Consider the following 13736-nt stretch of genomic DNA (forward strand, 5'->3'; position numbering starts at 1 on the left):
CATGCCCACCCTCCATTCTGACCTCAGAGATGCCTTCCCTCCCACGCCAGCGAAAGTAACATCCCTCCAGCCTACAGTGGTTTATTTGTAGTCACCTTGACTGAACAGAAGCCCCATGAGGGTTGGCTTTGTCTGGTTCCCTATGAATTCCCCAGCGCCTGCAACAGTGCCAGGTACACCGAAGGACCTCAGCATTCGTGAATGAAGAAATGCAAGAGGGATGGTGTTTTCCTACCGTGGATTTTATCACACCGATACAAAAACATCTTTAGGAACGGCACGGAAAATCTCATTTTATTGTACTAAACAAATAAGAAATAAAGCTTCATCTACATGCTCTTAGCCATTTAAAAACACAGGCCTATGTATATACATTTATATACACACATATACACACAGACAGGTATCCCCCACTTTATGAAAGTTTGTGTTATGCCACTTTGCTTTTACCAAAGACCTACATTAGTGCCTGTATTCACTAACCAAAAAAAAAAAAAAAAAAAAAATCCAAAGACGATTTTTGCTTTTACAAAAAGAGGCAAAAAGCAAAAATAGCACTCAGTGTTTGTTTTGCAGGAGCCATGATAGAGGCAGCATGCACCCCAAGCAGTGAGCGCGGCACCGCCAAGCTCCTTCCCGGAAACTACATTCAACAACTCAGCATCAAGCCGCCATAGCTTTGAACTGTGTCTGCGAGCATCTGTGCTTTATCTCGATTTATTTTGTGCATCATTAGCAAGATGTGTGCTAAGGTAATTGCTTCTTCCCTTTATGCCATTTAAACTTATGAAAGGTTTCACAGGAATTCTCTGCTTTCAGAGAGCAGGAGCAATGTGTACATAGAAAAAACATTAGAAGGAAAGAACCAAAATATTTGACTGTGGGCTTCTGAGTGATGTCTGTTTGATTCTTTATAGGATACTTTTTCTTCACTTTTCAAGTTTTCTATAGCAATACTGTACTGATTTTTCAGTCAGGAAAAAAAGTCAAGCATAAAAATGTTTTAAGGCTTGTAGCCCGGTTACTACTTGAGAAAGTTAATCACCCTCCACCAGGCAAAGCTAGACAACATCTGAAGTTCAGAACTAGTGATGCCCATTGTTGGGGGAAGGGATTCATTCATTCAGTAGCTGGATGGATGACTGACAAGACAGGGTCACCTCTAAGACCTTACAGCCCACCTGAAGAGGAGCGACACAGCTGCCATAGGTCCTTCTTGGGAATAAAGCAAGGGAAAAAACTAAAAGAAATATCAAGAGTCTTCCATGGCAGGGCATGGCAAGTGTTCGGTATGACAGTAGGAAGAGGGCATCAGACGGAGCAGATCTGTGAGACCAAAACTAAACCCAGCCCTGCTGCCCTTGACCCCATGGACACAGGTTGGTGGAATGGGACATAAACAAGAGCAAGCCTCCTCTCCACCTCTCAGGATCTGGTGCAAAAAGAAAGAAAGCGCATCACGGAGGAAAGGGCTGGTGCAAGGCACAGGAAGGCATCTGCATGTGGCTAAGTAACCAGGGCACCAGGAGGAAACCGCAGCTCAGAGCGGCACCCATATCTTCCAGGCTTGGTCCTCTCACCTGTGGTTTGAAAACAACCTTCTGACCATCAGGAGGCTGGAAGGTTTCTGAAGACACCACCGTGTTCTCTCCTATGGCACAAAAAACAACAGATATTGTGATGCAAGGCTGTGCCTTTTCCATCTCTCCCGAAGAAGGGTAATGGGGACACAGTCGGCTTTCCTCATTGCAAAGCAGCTGGAGCTCCGAGCCCATAGCCCCAAGTGCATGGCAGTAAATGCAAAGTCCATTTGCACAGCCCTCTTAATTCCAGCCACCCCAGGACGTGCTGCTAACCAACCCCCACCCCAAAGCAAGGTCATTCCTCAGAAATCCCGGAAATCCGGGCCACGCTGAGCTGGATCACAGGGCCTTCCCCTCAGTGTGAGTTTCCCACCTTGAACAGCACCTTATCTTAGAAAGTCTAAGACATGATCCTTTTATTTGATTTCCAGCACTTCCCTGGCATCGCTCACCATTGCTCACTCACCCTCAGCCCCCCATGGCCAAGGCCTGATGGCACAGGATAAAAGCACAGGGCTCTGCCCGTTGTCCCAGCACTGATGATGTCAGAAAGAGGACTTGGCCCAAATTACAGCTGGAGGCACTTGTAGCCTTCCCTGCCTTTGCCTGCCTCTGCCCTAGAGACTACACAGACTCCAGGGGGAGAGTAGCAGAGGCTGCTGTTGGCCGCACTATGCCCGTCCCAGTCGAGAGTGGGCTGGAATGGACGAGAGACATCCCCCTTGGATGTTCACGAAGGACCAGCCTCAGGCTAACACACAAGAGGCCCTCGATCATGTGCATACCCACCGGTCAGATTTTCACGTGCTCCCTCTCCCCACACTGGTCCCTACCCCTCGCTCATCTGCTTGCTTGCTCCTTTCCACACCTCCTCACCCGAGGCTCCCTGACTCGCTGGCAGGTCTTACCAGGTGGCGAGTGCATCTGCTGGGCTTCCTCCCAGGCCCTTTCTCCAGGAGCCCCTGTCACGGCCACACTGCCAAGAGTCCCTGGCGGATGGGTCTCTGGAACTGCGTAAAGAGGCACTGGGATCCCAGTCTGCTGGGAACCTCCTCCTGCTGGGTAGGAGCTGGGCTGGAGGGCAAAGGGCTGCTGTGGGCTGAGCTGGGCTGGGCCCGTCTGCTCTGGCGTTGGCCACTGGGCTGAGCAGCCCCCAAGGGCTTCCGAGTTGCCTTGCTGTCCAGAAAGATCCTGGTAGAAAGTGTGTTCTAAGGACACAGGGCAGAGGTAGAAATGAGCGTGACAAAAACGTGACATTTGTGTGGACTGATGACACCAGGGACATTCCAGCCCATGTGCTCTTTGAAAGCAGCCCCAGGGACAGGCCTGGTGTGGCTGCCATTCGTGTGATGCCAAGCACCACACAGCAGTGACTGTAACGCGTCTCACCACCCATGACTTAGAGTTTACAAAACCATCTCCCTCGCTACCGGGTGCAATCGCAGAGCCTTAAACCCAGGGGCTTGGGAGCGCAGAAACTGCTATCGCCTTTAACTCCGTATTTTTTGTTTTTGGATAAACTTTCTCCTCTAAGGATTTCCTGATGGCCCTGGGCATCGGAAGCTTAGAAAGTCTCCAGTTAAAAGCCACATCAGACTTCGGGAATGAGAGCTTTGCTTTTCAGGAAGCAGAGCACTAGCTCTAACAAGGGACCTTGGCAGGATTCCTTCTGGAGCTATTATTTTGCTGATGAGATGGACCAAGGTGTGGACATGGACAATGTCTGACCCAAGGTTGTGGGACTGGTGTGGTCAGCTGACCCCCCGGCTCAACTGCGTGAGAGGAGACACCGCTGCTTCCTAGAGGAAGTGGCTATTCAGAAACACCCAGCCTGGCGCTCCTGCAGCCCTTCGCCCTCACAAATTCTGAGACACAGCAGCAAAGCTGGGAAACAGAAACCAAGGCCTACACTTCCTTGCTGTCCCCTTGCTCATCCCTGAAGGAAGCACAAAAGGCTGGGGAACAACCGCAGGAGATGAGGGCCTGCCCTGACCCCACCAGGGGGCGCTGTTTGGGGAAAGGGCACAGAATTAACTGGGGTGATGATGCCTGCCCCACCCAACACTTGAGGCATCCTGAGAGGAAAGGAGAAATCTCCTGAAAACACTTTGAAACCTATTTCACGTGTGTGGCAGTTAAATGCTTCCTATGTCCCCACCACTGACATGAAACACCGGACAACCCACCAGCTCTGGCCTCGAGAAAGGTATTCAACTGGGGAGACGCTACTGACACAAATGAAACAATTCGATAACCACACCACAAGCGTAACAGCTGAATGGGAAACAAAAACTCTAATCATGCCAAAACACAAGTGTCAGGGATGCTGTGGACAGCAGACCTGTGTGGAAAGGGGGCCCGGACCACTGGGTTACATTGATATGGGCAAGGAAGGTGCTCCAGTAAGGGAGGTAGGAATATTTTTTAAGTTGTGTTACCTCACGTAATCAGATCCTGAGAGTCAGCAATTTACACGCTCAGTTCATTGGTTTGGGTACCTGTTGTTTTTCTGGCTCCAGAAATATCCAAATGAGCAGGATGAGGATCCCCAGTGTCTCCTGCTCCCTTTTGCTATTAAGATAAAGTAAAAGCCTCTTAAACTACTCCATATAGAAGGGATGAACAAGAAGGTCCCCCTGCAGAGCACAGCAAACTATATTCGATATCTTGAGATAAACCTTTGTGGAAAAGAATATAAAGAAGAATGGGAGTTCCTGTCGTGGCGCAATGGTTAACGAATCCGACTGGGAACCATGAGGTTGCGGGTTCAATCCCTGGCCTTGCTCAGTGGGTTGGGGATCCGGCATTGCCGTGAGCTGTGGTGTAGTTTGCAGATGCGGCTCGGATCCCATGTTGCTGTGGCTGTGGTGTAGGCCAGTGGCTACGGCTCCGATTCGACCCCTAGCCTGGGAATCTCCATATGCCGCGGAAGCGGCCCTAGAAAAGGCAAAAAGACAAAAAATAATAATAATAATAATAAAAAAATTAAAAAAAAGAATGTATTTTCATAAAAGCCTCTTAAGCAACACAAAGAAAAACAAAGACAGGAGTTCCCATCGTGGCGCAACAGAAACGAATCCGATGAGGAACCATGAGGTTGCGGGTTTGATCCCTGGCCTTGCTCAGTGGGTTAAGGATCCGGTGTTGCTGTGAGCTGTGGCATAGGTCACAGATACGGCTCGGCTCCTGTGTTGCTGTGGCTGTGGCATAGGCTGGCAGCTGTAGCCCCGATTGGACCCCTAGCCTGGGAACCTCCATATGCTGCAGGTGTGGCCCTAAAAAGACAAAAAGACAAAAAAAAAAAAAATGCAGTGAACCGTGGTTTAAAATTAAATCAAAAAGAAACTTGAGAGGTGACAAGATAAGGGAGGCTTGGTTGACTGCTAGGACTGGAGGCAGGAGGTGGTGGGGCTGGGGCAGCCTCCGGCCTTCCTACCCCCCAGCTCTGCACACAGCAGGCAGGGACCAGGAGGGTCATCCTTTCCCAGAGGAAGGGGCAAAAAGAAGGAAGTAAACCATGGGCCCCAGAGTGGGCCGTGTGTACCTAAAAAAAAATCCCCCTGTGCTTTCTCAGAGACACAGGGGAAAGAAAATAGAGGAGGCCCTGTTCCAATTACTGTTCCAATTACTGCCAGCCGCTTCTGTAATTGTCAGAACAAAAAAGGAAAGGTCCGGAAATCTTTTAAGCAATTGCCCTACAGTACATGAAAGTGACACGGGGCCACAGTGAGCCATCGTTCCTCCCAGAGAGACGGATGCTTTGAAGGTCATAAAATGTATTTTCTGAGACCGCAGGGATGGGTGGCAGGGGGGATTGGGAAGAGGGCCCCCCCATCTCACACACAGACACCGGAAAATGAGGCAGCAGCCAGGAAGCCGAGAGCTACCCCTTCCCCGGTCAGGCTGTGCCTCGTGGGTGAAGGGACCCCATGGCCCTCCCTGGAGTTGGGGACTTGCCGGCTCCAGGAGCCACCCCCTTCCCATCACCTGCAGCTCCTTGTGCCGCCCCCGAAGGTGCAGCAGCCAGTCTGGCTCCAGCTCCCTGTCTCCTGGGCGGCGGTGGCGCTCTAAAACCAGAGGGTCCGATAGCTTCAGTCTCTCTGCCAGCTGTGCCAGGTTTCCAGACCGTCAGGGCAGCAGGAGGAGAGAAATGAGAAGAGAAGTGGACAGGCCAGGGGGAGAGGCAGTAAGAAAGAGGAAGAAAGGGAGCCTTCACTCACTTGTAAACCAGATCACAAAGAAGAATGGCCGGGTAGCAAATGCAAAGGTATCTCCCCCAAATCGCAATATAAACAGTTAACCCATCTTGGGGGTAGATACTTAGATAAAATAGGAGGTGAAACTATGACTCTGCTTTATGTCTCTGCACAGCTGGCCTCAGGAACAGTGCTTCTCAGACTTCAGGGCTCCCAGGAATCACCTGGAACCTGGTTAAAAATGCCAATTCTGATCCCAGAAGTCCGTGGGGCCTGAAACTCTGCATTTCTAACAAGCCCCCCTACAAGGGGAGGCCCACGCTGCTGGTAGAAGGACTGCTTGTATGGCAAGACTGTTTCATCATTAAGTCTCCAAACTTTCCTATACCTCTATTCTGGGTCCTGAGCTTCCCTCAACCATCATCCTACTGGCAGAAATTTGCCAGGGAAGGGGGCTCAGCACCACCAGTTTTCTTGGTTATGGACTCTGATACTTGGGCCTCGTCTGAAGCAAAGCAAAAATTGATGTTAAGTTGCCTTTTTACTCTCTGCTAATGGATTTTTCTTCAATTCATTGGAACAACTATTTGCCTGATTGTTTTCTTTCTTAGGAACTAAAAGTTGCCCTGTTTTTGTTTTCTTTTTTTGTTTGTTTGTGTGTTTTCTTTGAATGTATCTCACATGCGATCAAATATTCCATGCATCTAAAAGCGTTTTAATAAGGACCATCTCCTGTTTTAATCACTAAAATATATTTTTTAAACCCAGTTTTTATCATTAGAGCGGTTCACTGTTAACATGCAGTTTTAACTGTACCAAAACAGCAGATGCAAAAATGAATTTCCTGCATGGTACACGCCTGGTTTCCAGTCCCCCGATTTCACTGCCTCCACACCCCCCACACCCCCCTGCCACAGCATCCTTCTTTGTGCAGTGTCAGGCCTCTGCTTATCACATCTGGGCATGCATATGTGGTCAAAGACAGCCATGGGCTCCAATTTTACAGCATGTTCAAAGGAGATGAAATGGGGAGTCTGAGCCGCTTTACAATAGTTTTCTCTGAACACTGAAGATAACACACCTGCAGAGAACCCTTTGAGAAGCTCACCTTGATGAGTTCCACTAATAGCACAGGGTGACTGCTCTCCCCCTGGCTCAGGAGGGCTGTGCCGATGGCTTCGCAGTAATGCAAGGCCTGGGACGCAAGGCCGTAATCTGCCAGACGGGAAGCATAAAGGAGTTTATACACCTGTGAAAGGAGCAGAGCCAGTGATGAGTCCATCCAGGCAGGGAATGAAAGAGGGACATGGGAGATAAGACTTCTTGGAAGTCAGCTGGCTGCCAACTTCCTCTAACTCTGGATCCAAACATTGAACGAGGGCCTTGTACCACTGGGGGCATGCTATCTGTATTCGCATGGGGTTCCAAATCCAGCCCACAGTTCCTGCATTATAGAGAAAGGGATGGAAGGCACATCAGCTGAACCTCCCTAGGCTCTGGTCACCATGGCAATGTACCAGTCTTCACTCCTTATTGGCAGCCCACATCCCTAGGAAGCCTGGTGTACACGGGGCACAGGACAAGGCATGGGCCAGGGATGGGGGTGGGATTGTATAAAAAAATGAAAACAAAAATGACTCCAGTGCAGTAAGATACAAGTAAGGGTGCGGAGAAGCATGAGGGACCGAGCCAGATGGAGCATGAGGGCTGGGAATCAGATAGACCCAAGTTCAAATCTAAGCTCCATGCCAGGTATGGGACATTGAGCTACTCACCCCACCTTCTCTCTGTGCCCTGGTTTCCTCACTATACTAGGGGGATGATATACCATCTCCCCCTTGGTTGTTGTGAAGATGCAATGAGATACTAAGTCCTCTGAACAAGCGGTACCCAAGAGATGTGAGCTGAGAGCATGGAACACTTCTGAACCTCTTTTGAGAAAGGAGTGTAATCACGCCTGCCTCACAGGATCAGAAATCATTCAGTCAAACATCACAGCACAAAAAAATAAATAAATGAAAACAAAAGTAAAAAAACCTCTTCTAAAAAAGGGGGGGGGGCATCATAGCACAGTGCCAGGCATGTAGAACTCATTCCCCAACACCAGCCAATCTCATTGCTTTCAGCACAAAGACAGCTGAGAGGTGGGATGATTAAAGAAGAGAAATAAAGAGACTGAAGACCTGTGTGGATGCAAAGGAGCTGGTCGAGCAGGGCTTTGATGGAGAAGATGGGCCTTTGGTAAAACTCTTTAAAAAGATACTCATTGGGTCATTTCCCTACAGACGGTAATTCATTCATTTCCAAGCCTTTGTTTGTTTTGTGTTTCACTGTGTGTGTGTGTGTGTGTGTGTGTGTGTGTGTGTGTGTGTGTGTGTTCCACTCTCAATACAGGCACTGAAGCGGGCTTTATGGATTTCAGGGGACAACAGGGCATCCAGTAGAGAGATTGAGATGAGAAGTTGGAACCTGGATGCGGAACCACAGCTGCAGCCCTGAAGGGAAGAAAGAAAGGTGGGGGCCAAGGACAGAGCAGGGAGGAAATTCCAGAACTGGAGATGGAGATGTCCAAGAGCGATAGGCGAGGCAGGCAGAAGGAGAGGAAAAAGGGTGAGCGGCCCCCGCGGGGCCTTCCTGCTCCCACTCCCTGCAGGATGGCCACGGAGCTGAGCGGAAAGTGAGGTCCTTTGGCGGAAGGAGCCGCAGGGCAGGCGTGAGGCGATAACGCCAGGCTGCCACCGATTCTCATTCACGAAGAGTGAGATGGGAGCCTCCAGCCAAGAGGCCACAGCAGTGTTCTGCCTTCCCATCTTAAGATGCAGACCCTTAGGGGGGCTAGAAAGAAATCCTAACCCTTCCCACACTCCAGCTAATGAGGAAAAGTCCAGGGGGTGACTCAGCCCGGCCCCTGTGTGCCAGACAGCAAAGCTGAAAATCCAGCCGCCCATGGCCAAGGGGGCGCAGCCAAAGTGGTGGCCTGGCGAGGGTTCAGTTACCTGGAAAGAAGGGATGAAGGATTTGGGGCGGCCCAGCATCTGACAATATTCGAAGATTTCCGTCCTCTGGATGGCCTCAGTTGTTGCAAATTTCAAAAACTCCTGACTAAAATCAGGGAATAACAATAAAAGAGATTGAGGTGGGGGCGGGTAGGGGGTTGGATTTCAATCCTAGCAGAGAGCCAAACACCAGCTGCACCCATTCGCGGTAAAGCTTCTGTCCTGGGCTGATCCCTGGGGCAGCTCCAAGAGAGAAAGAGAATCTGTGGCCCCGTAGGCTCTAGAGGGAGGGAGGTCCCCTGCCTTCTTCACTGGAGGGTCCCTTAAGGCAAGCTGCCCTCTCTCCTCGCTGGGTAGGGCACTGGGTCGGGCACTGGGTCGTCCCCCCCCCCCCCCATAAGCACGCTGAGGGCCAGACTCAATGCAAGAGCCCAGAGTGGGCATCTGCGAGTGGCCAGCCTGCAGAAGAGCAGAAGAGATGGAGCGAGGTGAGAAGGTGACATTTCGGAAAGAAGGCCCGGCAGGCAGAGGGCTACACTGCTGAGCCAAAAGTCAAATGCGGGTCCCTGTGTTGGACGGTCCTTCTAGTGAGGAAGCCAACTGGGTGAACGTGATCAGAGGGCCCTGGGAGTCCCCACGGGCCCCCAGACAGCTGCCTGGTTTGAAATCATAATCACATGGGCTACCCCTGTGGTCAGGACTCTGTCTCCAGAAACATCCTTGTACAATGTAAACCTAGGAGGGAGACACATTAACCCATTTCTCTTATTGTCACATCTGGCCAGGATGAGCTTCTTTGATAAGCTATGTCCCATCAGAGAAAATGACCCTAACAACAGGCCCTGGGATGAGCGTTTCTACAAAGAAGAGCCTGACAGTCTGGATGCCAAGTCCAACCTGAGCCCACACTAGCTGTGCTATCTTCGACAGGTTACTCAACCTCTCTGTGCCTGTTTCCCTCCTCTATAAAATGAAGATTAAAAATATGCCTTCTTGGACTTGGAACGCAGACTTGTTTGCTGTGGGGCAGAGTGGGGGGAAGAGAAGGGGATGGACAGGGAGCTTGGGGTTGGTAGATGAAAACTATTTCATTGGAATGTATGGGTGACCGGGTCCTACCCTACAGCACAGGGAACTGTGTCGAGTATCTTGGGTTAGAACATGATGGAAACTTTGAAAATAATGCATGTGTATGAGTGGCTGGTTCACTTTGCTGTGCAGCAGAAATGGAAGGAATATTGTAAATCAACTATACTTTAATAAAAAAATGTTTTTAACTCAAAATATATATATATGCCTTCTTCCCAGGATAAATGTGTGATGATAAAAGGAAATAGTGCAAATAAAATGGATGGCTCAATGTAAGAGCTTAGGAATTCTTAACTGTTACAGGGAAAGAGAAAGACCCAGAATGCGGGCTGGCGAGAGAACAAACAGGTCTATTGGTCCATTTACTCGCTGTCTGGGGGCTTATTAAGATCCTTCCGTGTGAAAAGCCTAATGCTATGCCCAGCAGGGAATAAGCGACAGGCAGGACTGAGTAGTTTGTGTTAGTGCAGGTTGTGGGGGCTCAACACAAACTTCTTCCACTTTCGGGTTTGGCCCAAGGCAGGCTCTGAAAACAGGCCTGGGGCGGCCTAAAGCAAAGAGCCTCAACCTGCCCCAATCTCACTAGCGTTTCGCAGGAGTCCGTCTCTGGTCGTGGAGTCAGGGCGCCACCGAGTGGCCAGAGCGGCACAATACAACTCACAGGCACCGGCTCGCCGCTTCCCAGAGCAGCGCCTGGGCTCGACGCCCCCTGGCGGTGTGATGCGGCACTCACTCGGCAGCATCTCACCCAGAACCTACCTGTGCCCGAAAATCATCCCAGGGGAGGGGACCCGCAGTAGCTGAAATTCACACAAGACGATGGAAAACGGAACCATGAAGGCCCTTCAAACAATCCCCGGAAGACGTCCTTCCCACTCCTTTTCCCCCCAAATTATGGCATACCTGTGGCTACTGCCCAGCAAGGCCAGGTGGTCTGTCTTGACGGTGTAGTAGCCGAAGGGCACGTGAGCCATGAGGTAGCAGAAGTGAGCTGCCTCCACCAGCCCCTTGCCAGCTGCAGGAGGAGAACAAGCCTGGGTCATGGGACATGACCACCACCCGCATAGGAGGGAGAGGGCTGGAGAGGGGGCTCTGAGGTCCTAGTGGAGCCTCATGAGAACAAAGCCTCGAGCTTTTCACACTACGAGTCACGGACTCCAAACCCCACTCCCTCTCCGATCACATTTTTTTTTCTTTTGGTCTTTTGTCTTTTTAGGGCTGCACCTGCAGCATATGGAGGTTCCCAGGCTAGGGATCTAATCAAAGTTGTTACTGCCAGCCTACACCACAGCCACAGCCATGCCAGATCCAAGCCGCATCTGCGACCTACACCGCAGTTCACAGCATCGCCAGATCCTTAACCCACTGAGCGAGGCCAGGGATCGAACCCGCAACCTCCTGGTTCCTAGTCGGATTCGTTTCCACTGTGCCACGACAGGAATTCCTCCCACCGGATTTTTGACTTCTGACATTACATTTCACTTCGCTTCCACCAGCATAAGGCAGTATTTCCCATTCTCCCTAACGGATTTTTTTTTTTTTTTTTTTTGTCTTTTTGCTATTTCTTTGGGCCGCTCCCGCAGCATATGGAGGTTTCCAGGCTAGGGGTCGAATCGGAGCTGTAGCTGCCGGCCTACGCCAGAGCCACAGCAACGCTGGATCCGAGCCGCATCTGCAACCTGCACCACAGCTCACGGCAACGCCAGATCGTTAACCCACTGAGCAAGGGCAGGGACCGAACCCGCAACCTCATGGTTCCTAGTCGGATTCGTTAACCACTGCGCCACAACGGGAACTCCCCTAACGGATTTTTGATGAGGACGTTTCTAAGCCTCTGAGTCCTTCCGGAGGGGAAAAAAATGAGTACAGATACCTGCACCTGAGCCGGGAGGCAAGCGGGCCATTGGGGGTGGCAGGTTTTTAACTAGGCTTCTTGGGGCACTAATGCCTCCCCTGCTGAAATCCAACAATAGAAGGCTTCTCCCAGCGCTCATAAAAAATCACATTCATTACCAAACCATTCCCAGTTTTAAAAGGTTCTCCCATACATTTTCCATTACCTCAACATTAAATGAATTCAAATAGATAAAGCAACAAGCACAGTGCCCGGTGCCCAAGAAGGTTCCACAAAAGTCCTCTTTCTACCCAGGTGCCCAACAAGCTGCCATATTTGAGGGGGCACCACCTCACACGTAGCTATTTTAAGTTTCACAGAGCAGCAGTTCACCAAGTTCCACAAAGTGAAGATTTTTAGACGTTCTTCCAAATCTTGACCAAATCTGAGGACCACTGATCTGGAATATTCAACAGCCCCTAAGTGTTTACAAGGCCACGTTCACAGAGAGATGATAGAAATAAAGATGACACAATTACCCAGCGTAGGTCAGGCAAAAATAGATTTTCCTATTGGGTTGAGCTGAGTCAGGGCTGGACTAACAGCAGCAGTAGGGAAGATACCCGTGGGTTAACTCTGTCTGCAGGGGAGTCTGACCCGAGGCTGGGAAATCAATGACTTAGGGCAGCCTCGGACAGCAGCAGGACTACAGAGTCTCAGGAGCCTGGCCTGCACTGGCTCACAGCAGAAATCGGGGAGATGGCAAGGCAAGAAGGACATTCCTTTCCCTGGAGTTTCTTCCTCCGAACACTGAAGCTACCGGGGGAAAGGAAAGGCAGAGGCAGAGACTGGGGCCCAACAGAGATCCTAAGACTCTAAGCCCAGTGTGTTTAAGGCTGGCCTGAGACAGCGGAGAGGAGAGGCGGGTGCGGGCTGGTTTCTGCTTACCCAGGGTGTCCCCCATGGTGACGATCGTGCGCTGATACAGCTCCGGGTCCCCACCCTGATTCGACAGAGTCACAGCCAGGTGAGGTCTCCAGTCTCCCCACTGCTTGTCCCCACAACACTGAAAAGCAGCAGAAAAATTGAACGCTAAGTATAGGCAGCCCTGACGAGAATGTAGGTAAGGAATCTTGTCTATTTCCTGCTTTGCATGAGACACGCATTATTCTGCCAGTGATGCAGTCATTCGTTGATTTTGAGTTCTCTTTTTATTTATTCTTTTTTTTTTTTTTTTTGGTCTTTTTGTCTTTTTAGGGCCACACTCGCAGCATATGGAGGTTCCCAGGCTAGGGGTCTAATTGGAGCTGTTGACACCGGCCTAAGCCAGAGCCACTGCAACGCCAGATCCGAGCCACGTCTGTGACCTACACCATGGCTCACAGCAACGCTGGATCCTTAACCCACTGAGCAAGGCCAGGGATCGAACCCACAACCTCAGGATTCCTGGTCAGATTGGTTTCCACTGCGCCACAATGGGAACTCCTGAGTTCTCTTTTTAAAAAAGAAGAGCTCCTAGAAGAATGGATAGGCAGACAGACAGACAGACAGACGCGCACACACACACACACAGAGGGGATATCGGTAGGTAGACAAATAAAATGACACTATTGGTCACTAATTTCTTCCTGGTGGTGCCCCTAACCCCAATACCTAGGGACAATTTAAAAAACAAAAAAACTGATGTTTTGATGGGAGAAGTAAGATCAGTACCCTTGGTTCATGAGAAGAAGAGCTCACATTAGCCAATTAGAAGCAGGGGAGCCCTGGGCTCCTGATACCTTACCAAATGGCTAACGTTTTCTGGTTTTACCATGTCCGGTCCCACACATCTCCTGTAATATTGACAACAACCCTGTGACATTTAACTCCTATCGCCCCAAGAACAGTGAGAAAACCAAGCCAAGTGGCCCAGCCAGCACGCAATCCCCATTCATCTTCCTCTGGCAGAGGGCTTTGTCCTTCCCTCGTGCGACAATGCAGGAGCAGAAGAGCTCCACGAGGGGGCGATAGAGGTCAAACAGAGACCTGGGGGTGG

General features: G+C 50.4%; 1 protein-coding gene across 50 annotated transcripts in view; it reads right to left on the reverse strand.

The window, feature by feature from the left end:
- The window catches only part of SEC16B (SEC16 homolog B, endoplasmic reticulum export factor), a 64448-nt gene that overhangs the window by 7006 nt on the left and 43706 nt on the right, over window positions 1–13736 (reverse strand). For 43 of the 50 annotated variants that reach the window (XM_084977669.1, XM_084977663.1, XM_084977686.1 and 40 more), the window contains 8 exons: window positions 12647–12764; window positions 10768–10879; window positions 8776–8881; window positions 6888–7028; window positions 5571–5690; window positions 4082–4154; window positions 2492–2791; window positions 1581–1651 (listed from right to left, as the gene is read on the reverse strand). In XM_084977669.1, coding sequence (XP_084833795.1) covers window positions 1581–1651; window positions 2492–2791; window positions 4082–4154; window positions 5571–5690; window positions 6888–7028; window positions 8776–8881; window positions 10768–10879; window positions 12647–12764 — 1041 coding nt within the window. Of the gene's footprint in view, window positions 1–1580; window positions 1652–2491; window positions 2792–3264; window positions 4155–5570; window positions 5691–6887; window positions 7029–8775; window positions 8882–10767; window positions 10880–12646; window positions 12765–13736 lie in introns of those variants that run through there. The other 7 variants (XR_014816268.1, XR_014816271.1, XR_014816267.1 and 4 more) reach the window with 2 other exon arrangements.

The sequence above is a fragment of the Sus scrofa genome, chromosome 9, assembly GCF_054392235.1.
Source record: "Sus scrofa isolate SSC_HxYL_T2T_F1_AM1 chromosome 9, Sscrofa_HxYL_maternal_Yorkshire_Landrace_v2.0, whole genome shotgun sequence".
Classification (NCBI taxonomy): domain Eukaryota; kingdom Metazoa; phylum Chordata; class Mammalia; order Artiodactyla; family Suidae; genus Sus; species Sus scrofa.